Source organism: Argentina silus (genome assembly GCF_951799395.1).
Source record: "Argentina silus genome assembly, chromosome: 5".
Lineage (NCBI taxonomy): Eukaryota > Metazoa > Chordata > Actinopteri > Argentiniformes > Argentinidae > Argentina > Argentina silus.
The window spans coordinates 4560974-4577692 of NC_139659.1; the positions used below are offsets into that span (position 1 = coordinate 4560974).

The following is a 16719-nucleotide window of genomic DNA, read 5'->3' on the forward strand; positions in this document are numbered from 1 at the left end:
CGAGGCAGCGGTGTGCTGTCAGAGACACCTGGACATCTCCCAGGAGCAGGGGGACAAGGTAACACACACACACACACACACACACACACACACACAAACACACACACACACACACACAGACACACACACACACACACACACACACACACACACACACACACAGGACATCTCCCAGGTGCAGGGGAACATGGGAACACACGTACGCATGCACGCACGCACGTACGCACGGACACACGGACGCACAGACACACACTTGCACTATTACAATGACAATATCATACCTCGTCAAAATGAATTTAATCCACATTGTGCCTTTAATCTATCCTAACTGTACAACAACAACAAATAAACATTTGACATATCACACAAACATGAAAGTGTATACACCTCATATTGTCACTGTAACATGATCATATACAGTAATCTGCTCTCGAAATGATTAGAATTACAATGAGTGCCTCCCGCCAGATCATGAAGTACCTCTTACAGTATGACAGGAACTGCCTACACTCACTAAAAATGAAGAATGGACGGCACTTCAATACATCAAATTATAATGAATTTAATAGAACAGACAGATAGTTTTATAGCATAGTCCTCAGCCCCTACCAGTGTACTGTAATAGTCCTCAGCCCCTACCAGTGTACTGTAATAGTCCTCACCCCCTACCAGTGTACTGTAATAGTCCTCACCCCCTACCAGTGTACTGTAATAGTCCTCAGCCCCTACCAGTGTACTGTAATAGTCCTCACCCCCTACCAATGTACTGTAATAGTCCTCAGGCCCTACCAGCGTACTGTAATAGTCCTCACCCCCTACCAGTGTACTGTAATAGTCCTCAGGCCCTACCAGTGTACTGTAATAGTCCTCAGCCCCTACCAGTGTACTGTAATAGTCCTCACCCCCTACCAGTGTACTGTAATAGTCCTCAGGCCCTACCAGTGTACTGTAATAGTCCTCACCCCCTACTCGTCTGTTCACCTCTTCAATACACAGCTTACTCTGCTTCTGTTTGCCACATTATGTTTCTCTACATCTCTCTCTCTGTCTTCCTGTGTCCCCCGCCAGGTAGGGGAGGCCAGGGCTCTGTACAACATGGGTAATGTGTTCCATGCCAAGGGAAAGCAGCAGCTGTGGGGCTGCACCCAGGACCCCGGAGACCTGCCTCTGGACGTCAGAGATACACTTCAGAGGGCTACTGGCTTCTATGAGTGAGTGTTGTAGCGCTTACATGTGTCTATACACACGCAAACAAACAAACACACGCACACACGCACGCACGCACGCACGCACGCACGCACGCACGCACGCACGCACACACACACACACACACACACACACACACATACACACACATACACTATACATTTCCCACTGGGCCATTACCTCCTGTTAAATCCTCTCTCATTACTGGCTGTGGGTAATTAGCACATTTTGTTGTCAGAGGGATAATAGGACAGACGGTGGCCCATGAGGATATTAAGGAGTTATCGCCTTCACACTTAAAAGCAATTACTGTAGTACTGCACACAATTCTCTGTGGACACACATTGGGAGGCTGTGTGTTTGGTGTGACAACATTGTGACAGGTCAGCCGCCTGGAAACGTAAATACAGTAGTACTGTAATGTTAAACAACCAGGCGGTACAGACAGGAGCTATGTTTATGATAAGAATGAGACTTGATTCTCTGAAGCAAGTATTGCATTTGAATTTAATGTAATACTAAATTGCTACTGTATTAGTCAACTAATAAAAAGGAATATGCCATATACATTAAACCTCCCCCACTCTCTCTCTCTCTCTCTCTCTCTCTCTCTCTCTCTCTCTCTCTCTCTCTCTCTGTAGGATGAATTTGTGTCTGGTCAAAGAGCTTGGCGACCGAGCCGCCCAGGGAAGGGCCTTTGGTAACTTGGGCAACACCCATTACCTGCTGGGAAACTTTGTGGAGGCCATCAAGTTCCACAGACAGGTGAGTTACTGATCATACTCAAGTGCTGAACGTCAAATCTTACAGACTGTGGCTTCATTTAGATACAATCAATCGTCAGTTTTTGTCATGTTTTCACATGAGACCATTCTGCCACAGAGTGAAAACATTGCAAGAGGTACTTCAAGTGAATAAGTATTTCCTATCAAGGCTTGATGAGATCAGAGATATGCACAAAGGCCAACATGCGTACTTCGTGACAGTGACGCTTCCTCATTTCCTGTTTGTCACAGCGTCTCTCCATCGCCAAAGAATTTGGCGACAAAGCCGCTGAACGCAGAGCCTACAGTAACCTAGGCAACGCTCTGATATTCCTGGGCCAGTTCAACACAGCCACAGAGTACTACAGGTGAACAGAGGCACCACACTGACATCTAGTGGACTTGATGTGTATAAACCAGTACTGGTCAGAGAGCCACGCCACTGATCCTTAGAACATGAGGATTGCATTTGAATTACTCCAAATACCTCACCACACTCCATTCACTCCTCTGTCTGGCAATTTAAAATCTTACTGGCATGAAAGTAGCAATCATATGTTGTAAAAAGCAATACACAATTGAAACAAACATTAACATTACGTATCCCCCTCTCCTCTCTTTCTTCCTCCTCCCTCTCTCTTTACCATCTATAGGAAAACCCTGCAGCTGTCCCGCCAGCTGAAAGACCAGGTGATGGAGGCTCAGGCCTGCTATAGTCTGGGGAATACCTACACCCTCCTCCAGCAGTACGAGAGAGCTATAGACTATCACCTTAAACACCTGCTCATAGCCCAGGAGCTTACCGACAGGTAGAGTACACACACACACACACACACACATTCAAACGCATGCGTGCACACACACACACACACACACACACACACACACACACACATACACACACACACATACACACACACACACACACACACACACACACACACACACACACACACACACACACACACACATACATGCAAGCACGCACGCAGGCATGCACGCACGCACAGTCTCATACATATACACAGACATACACACACACACATACACACACACACCTATGCACGGATACACGCTTGTCGCGGACACACGCTTGTCATGTTGTTCCATTGTTTCCCTCACTAACTCTGTGTGTATATGTGTGTGTGTGTGTGTGTGTGTGTGTGTGTGTGTGTGTGTGTGTGTGTGTGTGTGTGTGTGTGTGTGTGTGTGTGTAGGGTTGGTGAGGGCCGTGCTTGCTGGAGCCTGGGAAATGCCTATGTGTCATTAGGGAACCATCGACAGGCGTTGCACTACGCCCGCAAACACCTGGACATCTCCAGAGAGGTGACTTAGAGAGTAGAATACTTAGACACACATTCAGTTTTACACACTTAACACAGTTTACACAAATATATACCCATATTGGAAAAAACATGTATGTTGTACTTGCATGCTGTACCATCCCTGACAGCCCTGCGGTCACTAAGGCCTCTGCTTTTTCTCACTTCTCTTGTTCTCTCTCTCCTTCCCCTCTTTTTCATTTCCACTCTGTCTCTTCTGCTCTGTCTCTCAGATTGGGGACAGGAACGGGGAACTGACCTCCAGGATGAATGTGGAACAGCTGATGGAGGCTCTGGGGGTCAATGAGAGTGACCTTTCACCCTGTGGGTCAGAGTTCGAGGTGCAAGGTGAGAAACAGATCTTCTTCACGTTTAAAAGTGTGAAAACTGTCAAGTGTGATATTGAAACTTAGAGGTTTTGTTGTTTTTCATTCTAACGGTAGTGTTGAGGATTTAGGACAGGAACTCTGATCCTAGATCTGTGCATAAGTGGATAAGATGCAGTGCTCTGGTGAGAATAGCAATAATAGTACCAGGACGAGACAGTGATAATAATCAGTCCCACATGGAGCACAGTCAGTGTTTATGTGTCTGACAAGCCCTGGTCTACAGGCTGTGGCTTTGCCCCTCCCTCCCTCCCTCCCTCCCTCCGTCCCTCTCCCTCTTCCTCTCCTCACCCCGCCCTCACATTTCCTCCATCCAAGGCGCACGCATACTGACACACACACACACACACACACACACACACACACACGCACACACACATACACTGAGGAAAAAATATCACACCACTCCTTCACCCAACTGTGAGATGAGTGAGAGAGGCCGGGTTTAAAGTGCTATGGGCTCTCATATGATACTCACTGGACTAACATTAAGAGGAAAATACAGGAGATAATTATCGCAGCGTTTTATCTCCACTTTGTACCAACTGAAAACAATTACGAACAATTTGAATAGCTCCCTGGAGTATGCGGTAAGCAAGTTCAAGCCTTTATTACTGTAAAGTTATTACTGTACATTTGAATACATTTGTACTCGTCTAAATCTAATGGAAGGTAACATGTCTGTACTGAATTGGCATACAGTACTGGAGCGTAGTGGTTTGGACTATGTGTTTTAGAGAGCTTCAGTTAAAGTCAACACTATTCTCTATTCAATCTGTTTGCAGAGTATGTGGCTACATGTCCTTGGCTTGAAGTGATTTCTGCTCAGCTTTGAAATCACATACATTTGTCCCCGGCAAATAGCTCTGAGCCTCATGGCTTAAGGTAGATTGTGTGTGTGTGTGTGTGTGTGTGTGTGTGCAGCTGTGAACGATAGCATTGTGCTTCTGTCAACAGAATAGAGTCTCAGTGAATACATAATGAATGAACCTTTAAAAGGGATCTGAAAGCCTGGCAGGCCGGTGCCTGGGCACTCATCATTTAAGCTCTATCGTTTCTAGGTTGTGTTCAATCAATCACAGGTCAGACAGTGGAGATATATATGTTTGAAGGAAACACACATTTACGATGTTTCTCCCAGGCAGTTGTGCACGTTATCTGTCAATGTACTGTATTCATACACTGTATATGAACTTGAATAATTCACAAGGATGGTTTCATACATTCTCATGTATATACTGTTTTCATTATTTAATAAGAAGATATATAGTCACGGTACCATGTACTCTGATGTCCTCCTCTGATTATGGAATGATTAGGGCAAAATATTGACTGGGCAGGTCAGTGTTGGTTGCAGTGTGAGGTCACCCCAGTCCACTGAGTCTTGTCCATATCCAGGGAAATGGTGAGTCAGGTGGAACAGCCTCTGCTCTGTCTGTATGTGTGTGTGTGTGTGTGTGTGTGTGTGTGTGTGTGTGTGTGTGTGTGTGTGTGTGTGTGTGTGTGTGTGTGTGTGTGTGTGTGTGAGAATGAATGTTTATTTGAGACAGGGAACTGTCTGTTTGGAGCAAGCTCATGCTGTACAGACTGTGGTTAGGTGGGACACAGGCACTGCCCTTCACAGCATAGAAATAGAAATAGAATGGGTACAATAGACATTCTAGTGGTCATCATAATGGTATAGTGTGATTTTATTGGTTCATGAGTGCTCAGTGTTTTCTATGCAACAATGTGACATTCTTCCATACTGGATAGACCAATGACAATGGAAACATGTCCCATACTGTATCCCCCTGTACCCATTCTACCTGTTTAATTTCTATGTCTGACCCACAGTGACCCAGTCCTTCAGTGAGTCAGTACACCAGACACGTAAGCAGGCTGTAGATGGGGGGGCCAAATGCAGCATGAAACCAACATCAGTTTTTAGATGGATAAACAAACAGGCCACGTGCTTATCCAGTATACAGTACCAGCCAGTCATAACACAGACTGCTGTATGCCAGGGATTCAGGTCTCATTTTGAGAGGTAGCTCAGGAAGGGGTTGTGTACACTTCTGGGGTGTGATACACTGGTGGGAAAGAGTGACTGATGGTTTCTTTCATTAGATGAGCTCTGACGCACATTGCACCACCTTACTGTACATAAAGGGGATGAGTTAACGTCCCCTTGTCAAGAGTTAGCCCCTAGACGGGTACACAAGTAATGACATGCAAATAGACACTTTCGAAATAAAAACTTGACAGAAAATATCATAACTTTAGGAATGCAACAATTTCCTAAAAATAAAGCTACGGAGCTTGGCAGGACAAAACTATAATACCTGGGTCATACTACCATATTACTGACTATGATCTTCTACTTACTTTATTTTAAAAGCATCACATGAAGCTGGTTCGCAGTTAGCACAACCAGGCCCCACATTCCTCCCCCTGGGCGCATGGCTCATGAAAAGTCCCTTATCCAGAGCTGATTTCCTGGGTGTCTGTCTGTCTGGACTTCATTCCCACCACATGGTCACAAGACCAAAGCTTACAAGATGGCTAGTACTGTAGAACTTACTGAGAAAACACACACATGGGAAAATCATGCAGGAAGAGTATAAACTGAGTATAAAATGTGCAAATATAGCATGTGGTTATCCCTCAGTAAACTCTCAGCTGTTGTGACTGTGAGAGCAATGTGGTTTTGAATTGTCAATGTTGTCGTTGTGGATACACTTGTGTCCTTAATCCTGTCTTTTGCTGTCTTTTCTGCAGGAGCCAGACCCAAATTCACCAAGAGAAACAGCATGGACAGTGTAGAACTGTGGAAGTACTCCTCAGATAAGGTAACCTCACAAAAACAGCAACACATTTTCACTTCGTATAGTTTTCTCCCCCACAAATCATGTTAGTCGCCCCAGGGTAATCTATAGAAGACCTATATGCCCATTCAATACTGAAAGAGTCATACATTCTCTAATCACTGACTAAAACACAAACATCCAAGCATATCCTTCTAGGTGATCATTTGATTTAGGCATGAATCCATCTCTGTCCATTTCCATGCAGAATGGCGACAGCCAGGACCTTGACAGTTCATCCAGGAGGTCTAAGAGTCAGCAGTCTCAGCCGGGGAGGAGAAAGTGCTACACAGACAGCCAGTCTTCAGACGAGAGGCCGTGGCTTGACTCCCCAGTAGACACGGATGACATCACCGTGCAGGTCCCTCCTCCGGTGAGTAGACATGTCTGTCATTTGAGTCACCCAGAGGAAAGGCTATTGAGCGGGAACGTTGGTGAATAAATGTCACAGCCGCGAGGGAAGAGTGGGTGACTTTCATTTTCATTAGGTTTTGAGTTATGTTGTATTAGTAAAGCACCTCGCCTTGGGCGTGCGTTCTTTATTCCATTTATACCTCATTTTCAATTTATCATTTTGTATGTTTTAGGCTATGGCTATGCAACTGAAAGAAAGGACCAAAAATACTCCTTTCTTACCTCCAACTGTATTTTCCTCCTACTGTACTTCTGTAAGCGGCTCTGTACACATTTTACAACTTCATTTTCACTTCTTCAACCTCATTTCCTGACTGTCCGTCAACATCACAACAAGCAGTTGGTGGTCACTTGTTGAGGCCCACATGGTTTGATTGAATCTACTCTAACTTGGTTGAACAAATATCTAGAGGATATTGGATTGGAAATTGGTTTCCACATGTCACATCTGGATGGGTCTACCACATGGTGTGGAGAGGCTTACACTCTGTACACAGTGCAGTAGTTCAGTAGAGGCTGGTTGCGGTAGAAATCAGAGGACGGGCTCATTGTAATGCATCGAATGGAATGAGGACACAAGCACACATGTTTGATACCATTCCCACGTGTTTGATACCATTCCCACATGTTTGATACCATTCCCACGTGTTTGATAGCATTCCCACGTGTTTGATAGCATTCCTTATTCCAATCCATGAATTACAATGAGTCTGTCCAACTCAACCATATCTCACCCAGCTTCCATTCATAGCCATGATCCATTACAAAGACCTTGTTTTTAACTTTGTAGTCAAGGTTTATAATAGGCTTGGAGACAATACGTCTTGAAGTGCGTTGGCTTTTGCTTTGCTGCTGATAGCGATATGGTCTGAGTAGCTTGTTACTCCTTTAGCTAAGGTCTAAATTAAATCTCTTTGTTTCCTTTCTGTGTCAAAGTGTTCCACTGAAAGGCATTATCCTCTGTCTCAAAGCTCTTGTATCCATCTATGTTTTGAAAGGGAAGACAGCCTTTTTAACAATCAATGAAAACCTACCTAACGAATAACAAGTCCTAAATGTGGTTAGCATGCTAACCAGTGGAGGCTGGTGGAGGTCGAAATCGGAGGATGGGCTAATTGGAATGCATGGAATGGAATGAGGAATGGTATCAAACACGATCCATAGTATCAGGTCAGAAAGAAGGCTGTTAAGTTAGGGCTACACATTGCTCAGGGTCTTAACACCTTTTAGCAGTCACATTCATCATATAAGAGGTAGGTAAAGAGTCATAGGTGAGATACGTGTAGAAGATCAGTGGTGAATGGTTCAAGGACAGGGGCTAAGGAGAGAAGGCCACTTTAGATGACTGAGACCAGTGGAGGCTGATGGAGGTAGAATGGTCCTGATTCCATTCCATGCATTGCAATGAGCCCGTCCTCCGATTTATGCCTCCACTAGCCTCCCTTGACTGAGACACACCCCCTATGAGCATCAAGGTTATGAACTTGCTGAAGAGAGGAGTGTGTGTCTAATGGTGCTACATCCTGCAGGAAAATAAAAGCGACTTAGTGCAAAAGAAACCACAAATTCAGACTGTTTTAGATAATTTCCTACAATATTGGCTTTGTGCAGCTGTTGTCCTTAAATGTCCGTGGCAAGTAAGAGCCAATGGGATCATGTCTTGCTGTAATTTCCTCCCTGAGGCAACCAACCAGGCATGCTAATTTGGTTATGCTGTTAATTGTGGTAATCAGTGGCGTGACATGCTAAACGATCGAGAAAGCCATTGTGTGAAGGAAAGCTGTTATTTAGTGCTTGTCAGGGGAGCTGAGAAATAACTCGGAGATGGTTAATGGTTATCATTAAGGTTGGTGCAGTGGAGAAGTCAGCATCATAGCCTAGACAGCTTGTTTCATCAAGCTCTCTACTGGACTTCCCATGGCTTTGATTTCACCTTGGGCTTCAGCACAGACACACACTTGGTGATGATGAGAAGACGACACATTTGAATTAATTATAGAAACAATGTTCTCACTTAAATCTTATTCTAACGTACTGTTTGGTTGCTGAATCCTCATATCCACTCCAATTGACAAGCTTTAAATCATAGTTTTAATGCACGTAGAGAGCATACTGTCCATCCACGACACTTGATATTGGGGTTTTCAGTCCAAGTCAATCTTCTCACAAAATGAGAGGGGGAGGGAGTGGGCCTCTGGGAAGTTTAGAAATGTCAGTGTGTGTGTGTGTGTGTGTGTGTGTGTGTGTGTGTGTGTGTGTGTGTGTAAGTTAGAGGGTTCAAGGAGTGTAGGAGCTCTAGTTCCTATAGCAACAATGATGTACGTAATTTAGGAAGAGCTCATTCCCCTCCCACTTTCTCTATCTATCTCTCTCTCAAACACACACACACACACACACACACACACACACACACACACACACACACACACACACACACACACACACACACACACACACACACACACACACAGCCCATTCTCTCTTCCTCACCCTCCCCCCCCCCCCTTTTCTCTCTCTCACTCTCTCTCCCTCCCTGTGGCTTAATTGAATAATTGAACAATACATAGGCAGAGGGCAGATTCAGACAGACAGAGAGGCAGAGGGGAGAACCGAACAGGGAGATTCCAGGAAGTTACAGTTGAATATACTCTGAGGGCACAATCACATGGACCTGGCTTGCGGTACAGTAAAGCATGGAATGTTTGTTATGCTGGTAAATATGCAAAATCATAATTGCACAGAATTCCATTGAGACCATTCAATTTGTATATACAGTATATAAATGTATTGGTATAGATGCAGGAAAATGATTGAAGCAATGTGTTTTGTCCATTGTATATGTGTGTGTGTGTGTGTGTGTGTGTGTGTGTGTGTGTGTGTGTGTGTGTGTGTGTGTGTGTGTGTGTGTGTGTGTGAGTGTGTGTGTGCGTGTCAGTGTGTGTGTGTGCAACAGTGTCTTTACAGTCCCAGAGTTCTTTCTGGTTATTTGTTGGTGGCTGGGTGTCTGTGCTGTGTTTCCGTGATGGCATGCGACCTATTTGCCATAGAACCCCCATCAGCCCTCTTTTCCGCTCCCCCGTCCTCCCCCCTGTGCCCCTGCCTCCGCTCGACTGACAATGTGACCCTGATCAGAGGACCCCCCCTCTCCCCATAATGAGTTATTTTCCCACAGTTGAGATGAAGATGGCCCGCAGCAGAGAGAGAGAGAGAGAGAGAGAGAGAGAGAGAGAGAGGGGGGGGGGGGGGGGGCAGAGAGAGAAGAGCGGAGAGGGGAAAGTAGAGAAGAGGGGAGAGGGGAAGGAGGGATGGGGAGGGAGAGAAGGAAGGGACTATACGGAAGAGGGGAGTCAACAGAGAAGGATGGGGGAATGAGAGCAGAGCACGAGAAGGGTGGAAGAGAGGAGAGTTGTGAGTGGAGGGGGGGAAAGAGAGGGGTGTGAGTCAGGCTCAAAAGAGAGGGGTGTGAGTCAGGCTTACGAAGCGAAAAAGGCAGAGTGCTCAGAGAAAGAGAGAGAGAGAGAGAGAAAGAAGGAGAGGAATAAGAGGTTCTTGCGGTAAGACGCTTAACGGTACTTTTGTATTATGATGATTTGATGAAGAATAGTATTGTTTGAACTGGTATCTCTTCTGTTTCTGATTGGTGTTATGTGCCTGCTATTTCTCGCTCTGCTAAAGAGCCTGACACATTTTGTGGCAATTAAATGCTTTTACGACAAACAGTAAAACTGCAATGTTGTTTGAAGTACAATTTGGCTAAAAGTTTTCCAGTGAAAAGTTGCCTCTGAAAATGTAACTGCCTACAGTAATTGATTGTGTCTGACCTAGTTGTCAATCGCTGATGCTTGCTTTCCTCCGCTAACACACTGTTTAGATAATTCTCAACTATCAAGGCAAAAATATAGATACATCTAAATTCGGTATCTGCTTGGTCTTACTACAAAGTAATCACTCAATTGTTCCGTACAAGTGCTATTTCTGTGGCACTAATGCATGGTGTTGACTGGACCAATATCATCAGCCCTGGGAGCCATGGTTAGGGTGTTGGGGGAGGGGATGTTCAGGAGGAGGATATAATGGGCCCCCATAAGCTATTATTGATCTCTGACATGGTCCTGTAGTGCACCTCCTTTCATCCCTTCTTTCCTTCCATTAACCTGCCCGGGGTTTCACTATTGACACAAAGGGATCACACACACACACACACACACACACACACGCACACACACACACACACACGCACACACACACACACACACACACACACACACAATATTGATCTATCATGAGGTTGGAGCTGAAAGGTGGAGCCAGTCCTGTGACTGTCATATTCTAAGAAGACATTGTAGGATTTGTCTGTGTTGTTTGTTTTACCTATAAGGATGATGTCGGTCATTGTGGGAGGATGAATTACATGAAATTAGATTGCCGTAGCCAATTCACTGATTATTCATAGAGATTTTTTTTCACATTTTTTAAGTTACCAATATTCTAGGATGACTGGGGGTGGTGATGTTATTTTCAGAAGGTCAATTTCATGAATATGCATTGTAAAAATCGTCCAGACTATCATCATTATCCTAGAAAGGCTAGGTTATTTTTAAACATTCCAATGTGTCCCCTGTGACAATCTGTGCTACAGTACCTTTGAAATCTGGGCCAAGGTAGCCACACTTTCTAGGTAGGTGACAGGGAGGTAGAAATCGTAGGACAGGCTCATTGTAATACATGGAATGGAATGAAACATGGCTCCATTGCTCATTCTATTCCATGAGCTCATGTTTGATATCATTCCTTATTCCATTCCATGCATTACAATGAGCCCGTCCTCCGATTTCTACCTCCACCAGCCTCCCCTGGTAGGTCAACATCCTACACTATCTGGGTTGGTTAGATTGTCTGAGCTGAGCACCAGTCTGCGTGCTATCCTGCCAATGCAGGCATGTTGAGTGTCCAGTACTATGCAAAGGTGCTATGCAGTGCCATATATTAGACATATAGTATATTTATGGTTTTGGTGCTATGCACCGAGGGTGGATCTTCACACGTAACTTGAATCATCACACATATTTCTAATTGACACCAATGGAAGATTTCGGCAAACGTCGTAGTTATGCGTCATTCCAACCCCCAGTGCATAGTGATGACACAGATCACCTAAATGGCGGAGTGACAGTAATGACACTGCCAGTGTTTGCATTGGGGCTAAAACTGGAGAATCTCGCTAATGACTAATCAATAACAACTAGCAGACAGACTGTGAATCTATTTGTCTGTGGAACTCCCAATAGAGAATCACTAACACTAGAATGTTGCCATTTCACAGATAGTTCAAGAGTATACAGTCTACTTAGCTTGCGAAACTAGGACTTCCCTCTTTACTCCCCCTATCCACTGCAACCCAAAACCCCAAACATGGCAGTCCACGAAGCATCCAAACAAAAAAAAATAAACAGGATATCATAGATGAGTGGGTCAGCGTGTGTGTGGGAAAAGGAGCCCACTGAGGTTACAGGGTTGTCTCTGCTACTTCACTTAGTGACTCTGTTCTCTCTGTGTTCCAGAAGCTAGGTCGTGACCCCTCTGATGAGGACTGCTTCTTCGACCTCCTCAGCAAGTTCCAGAGCAGCCGCATGGACGACCAGCGCTGCCAACTCGACGAGCCAGAGAACGGGGAGAACGGAGGGGGCGCCGCCAACGCCATGCTCTCTCTCAGTGAAATGCTAGGTCAGTAGCGACCCATTAACCACTTGGCACTGTTAGGGTGTCTTAAGACTCTTCACCACGAGGACTCTTCACCACGAGGACTATTCACCACTACTCGTGTCTATCTGACTCACTAACTCTCCCCTGGTCATTATCAGTTCATTCAGAGTCTGTCTTGTTTTCCTCTTCTCTTCCCTTCCCTTCCAGACCCAGCGCTCATCACCTCACCCCAGACAGAGGAGCTGTTTGACCTGATAGCCAGCTCCCAGAGCCGCCGGCTGGATGACCAGAGGGTCAGCGTCAGTAACCTGCCTGGCCTGAGGATCACGCACAACAACCTGGGTCACCTGTGTGGCGAAGCAGACACCCAGGAGCCCAGCGACGACTTCTTCAACATGCTCATCAAGTGTCAGGTAAAGAACAAAACTTACTGTACTGTACTACTGTACTGGACTGTATTGAATGTACCTAGAATTTAAAAAAATGGTAGGTAAAGCTAAATCATCAAACAAGTAATGAACAGGTTATTATCATGTAATTACAAGTTTCCCATTGACAACTTTGTATGCATTTTGCTCCCTCTTTCTCCCTGGCCCTGCAGTCCTCCAGGATTGATGACCAGCGGTGCTCTCCACCAGACTCAGGGCCGCGGGCCCCCACAGTACCTGACGAGGACTTCTTCAGCCTCATCCAGAGGGTTCAGGCCAAGCGTATGGACGAGCAGAGAGTTCATCTCCCCTCAGATGAACAGGATGAGGCTGACTCCCCTGAGGCTGAACCGCCCTCTGGAGACTCCAGCTAGAACCCAACACACGCCCCTGATGGACCCCGCTTCACAGGAAAATGGAAAGAAAAAAAGGAAAGAGAAAAAAGAAAGGAGAATAGGGCCACCACTGAAGATGATCAGTAAAGGGGGGGAATTAGGTTGATATTCTATGAAGATTGAAGATGCAGGATGCAAGTAAACCCCATGTGCAATAGGTGGCGCCCTTTCAGCTGTTGTGTATCTGTTTAGGTTTTAAACGTGTGTAAATCCGATTGGGATATAAAGTGGAATTTAATGACATTTTAATGAAACAAAGGTTTGAGGTGTCTCAATAATGTGTGGGACTTTTAAACAAGACATGACAGAGATATTTACCCCATCTACTGCCTTAATCAATTCTTTCTCAGACTCAGATTGTATTTCCCAAGTGTCAGAAGTCTTGTGGTTCAGAAACGCATGATGGATTATTCAGTTTGAAGGATTTTTGTTGTTGAAAGCCGGTATTATTATTATTATTAGTGTGACAGTATTAGGTACAGTTATGGTCGGCTATGGCAAAATATGTGTTAGCTGTTTTCCATCAACACTCATCACCAACCTAGGAAAGTGTTAAAAAAACTTGGTTGGGTCAAGGTCTCGTCATGCATAGAGTTTAAGTCTGGAGTACACAGCTCATCGTAACAAAAACATTAATTCATTTTAAAACTCAAACAATGATTGCTGTGAAAATAGATTCAAGAAAAGCAACAAAACAATTTAGAGATTCAAGAGGGCTGAAATAACATAACATTGTAAGACCACATAGTAAGATCAGAGTGTTCTATAAGGAATCCTAGCTTGGCTGTGCTATGTAGCCAAGTAAGGACTGAGACCAGTCAAAAATGCTAAAGCCCTCACAATGCCATCGACTAGATTGACTTGTTTCTATTGGATGGAAGTTGGATGGACCGCACAGGTGCAGATGCAGGTGAGGCATCTCCAGCCACAATGCTGTTCGCAAAGGACGTCTCATATTCTGATGTTGCACTGCCTCCTGTGGTCAAACACGTACAACAGCTATCCTACAGTAAAGCCCATTTAACCATTTGAAATGAAATACTTTCCTAAAAATTGGAAGGTTGAGTTTGTAACGGTGTAATCATGCGCAAAGTACAGTATAATGATCTTAAGCACTTTTCATTATTTCAGTGACAAGCTATACTTAACTGTACAGTATACTTTGCATATTTTTTGCAGATCATTTTGTAAATGTTAGACTGTATTTGCAAACAATTCTAGTGCCTGGTATGTATTTCTAATCGGTTGTGGTTATCCTGTAGCATACCCAGTGGACCAAAGAGAGGTGCACACTCAGGGTTGGGTCGATTCAGTCAGTTCGGGAAGTGAATTGAAATGATAATGTAATTATTGCAAATTAGGAATTTATTTTCAATGATTTCTCAATTAACTGAAAATGAGAAGCTTTTTAAATCCAAAGTTTTTCTCTTTTTAAAAAAAAAAAAAAGAAATTTGTACATTTATTCACTTTCTGAATTGCCTGAATTGAAATGGAATTGATCCCAAGCCTGGTGCAAACTGTAGAAAATAAACAAAAATGGCTTCAAGTGAGATCTAAAATGTCAGGGCAGACATGTTGCCTAATTGATCAGGATCCATAATGGAACTTTTAGTTGCTCTTCTCCTTCCTTTGGGACTATTTGTAAATGTGTTAGTTTTAGCTCATACTGTAGCTCTTCTATGTACCTCAGGGGTCGTGACCCTAACTCATGGTGGATGGTGAACCTGACCTTGGCTGGGTCGTGATCCATATGATTCATCTCGATCTCTGTGATAAGGAGCTACAGTAGCAGGTTCTCCAAAACAACAGAGTTCATTTTCCTGTATTTTCTGATTCCTATATGGATTAACTTCCAGAACTATTCGGTACGCTTCTATTTGTCACTGCCATATATGTACATACGTTTTTTGTATTTATGTTCCATTTGAGGACATGAAGGTGTCCCTATCTGCTTTTAATAAAATGTTGATTCAAATGTTTACTTTGCGTCTGTCTTCATGTAACATCCAAACATGGTGTTATCCCTTCTTCTCATGGCTACTTCCAGCATGATAATGCACCATGTCACAAAGCAAAAGTCGTCTCAAACTGGTTTCATGAACATGACAATGAGTTCAGTGTTCTTCAGTGGCCTTCCCAGTCACCGGATCTGAATCCAATAGAACACCTTTGGGATGTGGTAGAACGGGAGATTCACAGCTTGAAAGTGCACCTGAAAAATCTGCAGGAATTGCGTGATGCGATCATGTCATCACGGACCAGAATCTCAAAGGAATGTTTCCAACATCTTGTGGAATCAAAGCCACGAAGAATTGAAGCTGTTTTGAGAGCAAAGGGAAGCCCTACCCAGAATTAATATAATGTTCCTAATAAAGTGTTTGGTGAGTGTACTTTAGACACCAGGTGAAAAGGTTTCAGATTTACAACACTTTATACTATCATACCATGACTGTCATTGCCAAGATAAGAACATTGTAACAGAAACTGAAAGGGCTGTTACAGCAGGAATTAGAGTGTGTTCCTGCCTTGTTCTAGGCTAGGGATAGGCACAAAGGATACATCAAACATGTTGGTTTACTTTTCTCTGTTAAGAGAAGGACATTACATAAGAGTGGAAAGAATGTAATGAAAGGCAGGGCTCATTCATTTCTTCAGCTTGGGTTGTGGTTTGCCCCTGAACATGGGCTGTTGTCCTATCTGTTACCTAAACTCAGATGCATCGTTGAACATGTTTTCTCAAAGGACCAGCTTCCAAGTCCTGTAGACAAACAAACCATTACATTCCTCTGTGATGTCATAGTGAGGCTTGCTTCTACAGAGGAATGAAGGCATGTTAAAGTTGAAGTTTATTTGAATTATAATGCATTTTACCTGACGGTCACGACATATTGTACAGGTAAAACTAAAGTACAAATACAACAATACAATACAATACAAGGTTTTAAAACACAGATTGCATAGAATAAAATCAAGGGATGTACAGTTTATTTTCTTTCAGATACATAAAGTACATCAAATACAAAACATACAATAATACAGTTATGTGCCGGACCACCAATCTCTTCCGTAGCTCTGTGTTTCCCTATCACCGCCCTCTGCCTGCAGTTGGTTCAGTCCGTATTAAAGGAACCACATCTCAATCTGCTGTGATCTGATAATCCAACCCCCCTTAACAGACTTGCTCATTGACATGGTCTCTCTCTCTCTCTCTCTCTCTCTCTCTCTCTCTCTCTCTCCGATTACACAACCTCTTC

General features: G+C 44.1%; 1 protein-coding gene across 2 annotated transcripts in view; it reads left to right on the forward strand.

Moving 5' to 3' along the window:
• gpsm1b (G protein signaling modulator 1b) overlaps positions 1–15444 on the forward strand; it is a 27284-nt gene extending 11840 nt beyond the window's left edge. Inside the window, exons 3-14 of one of the 2 annotated variants that reach the window (XM_083670600.1) lie at positions 1–58; positions 1069–1211; positions 1848–1971; positions 2223–2338; positions 2624–2779; positions 3188–3296; positions 3526–3640; positions 6439–6509; positions 6733–6897; positions 12500–12662; positions 12849–13054; positions 13243–15444. The exon at positions 1–58 is cut by the window's left edge and continues 78 nt beyond it. In XM_083670600.1, the coding sequence (XP_083526726.1) occupies positions 1–58; positions 1069–1211; positions 1848–1971; positions 2223–2338; positions 2624–2779; positions 3188–3296; positions 3526–3640; positions 6439–6509; positions 6733–6897; positions 12500–12662; positions 12849–13054; positions 13243–13443 (1627 nt within the window). In that variant the 3' untranslated portion in view covers positions 13444–15444. The remainder of the gene's footprint in view (positions 59–1068; positions 1212–1847; positions 1972–2222; positions 2339–2623; positions 2780–3187; positions 3297–3525; positions 3641–6438; positions 6510–6732; positions 6898–12499; positions 12663–12848; positions 13055–13242) is intronic. The other variant, XM_083670601.1, reaches the window with a different exon arrangement.
• Positions 15445–16719: the final 1275 nt, after the last annotated feature.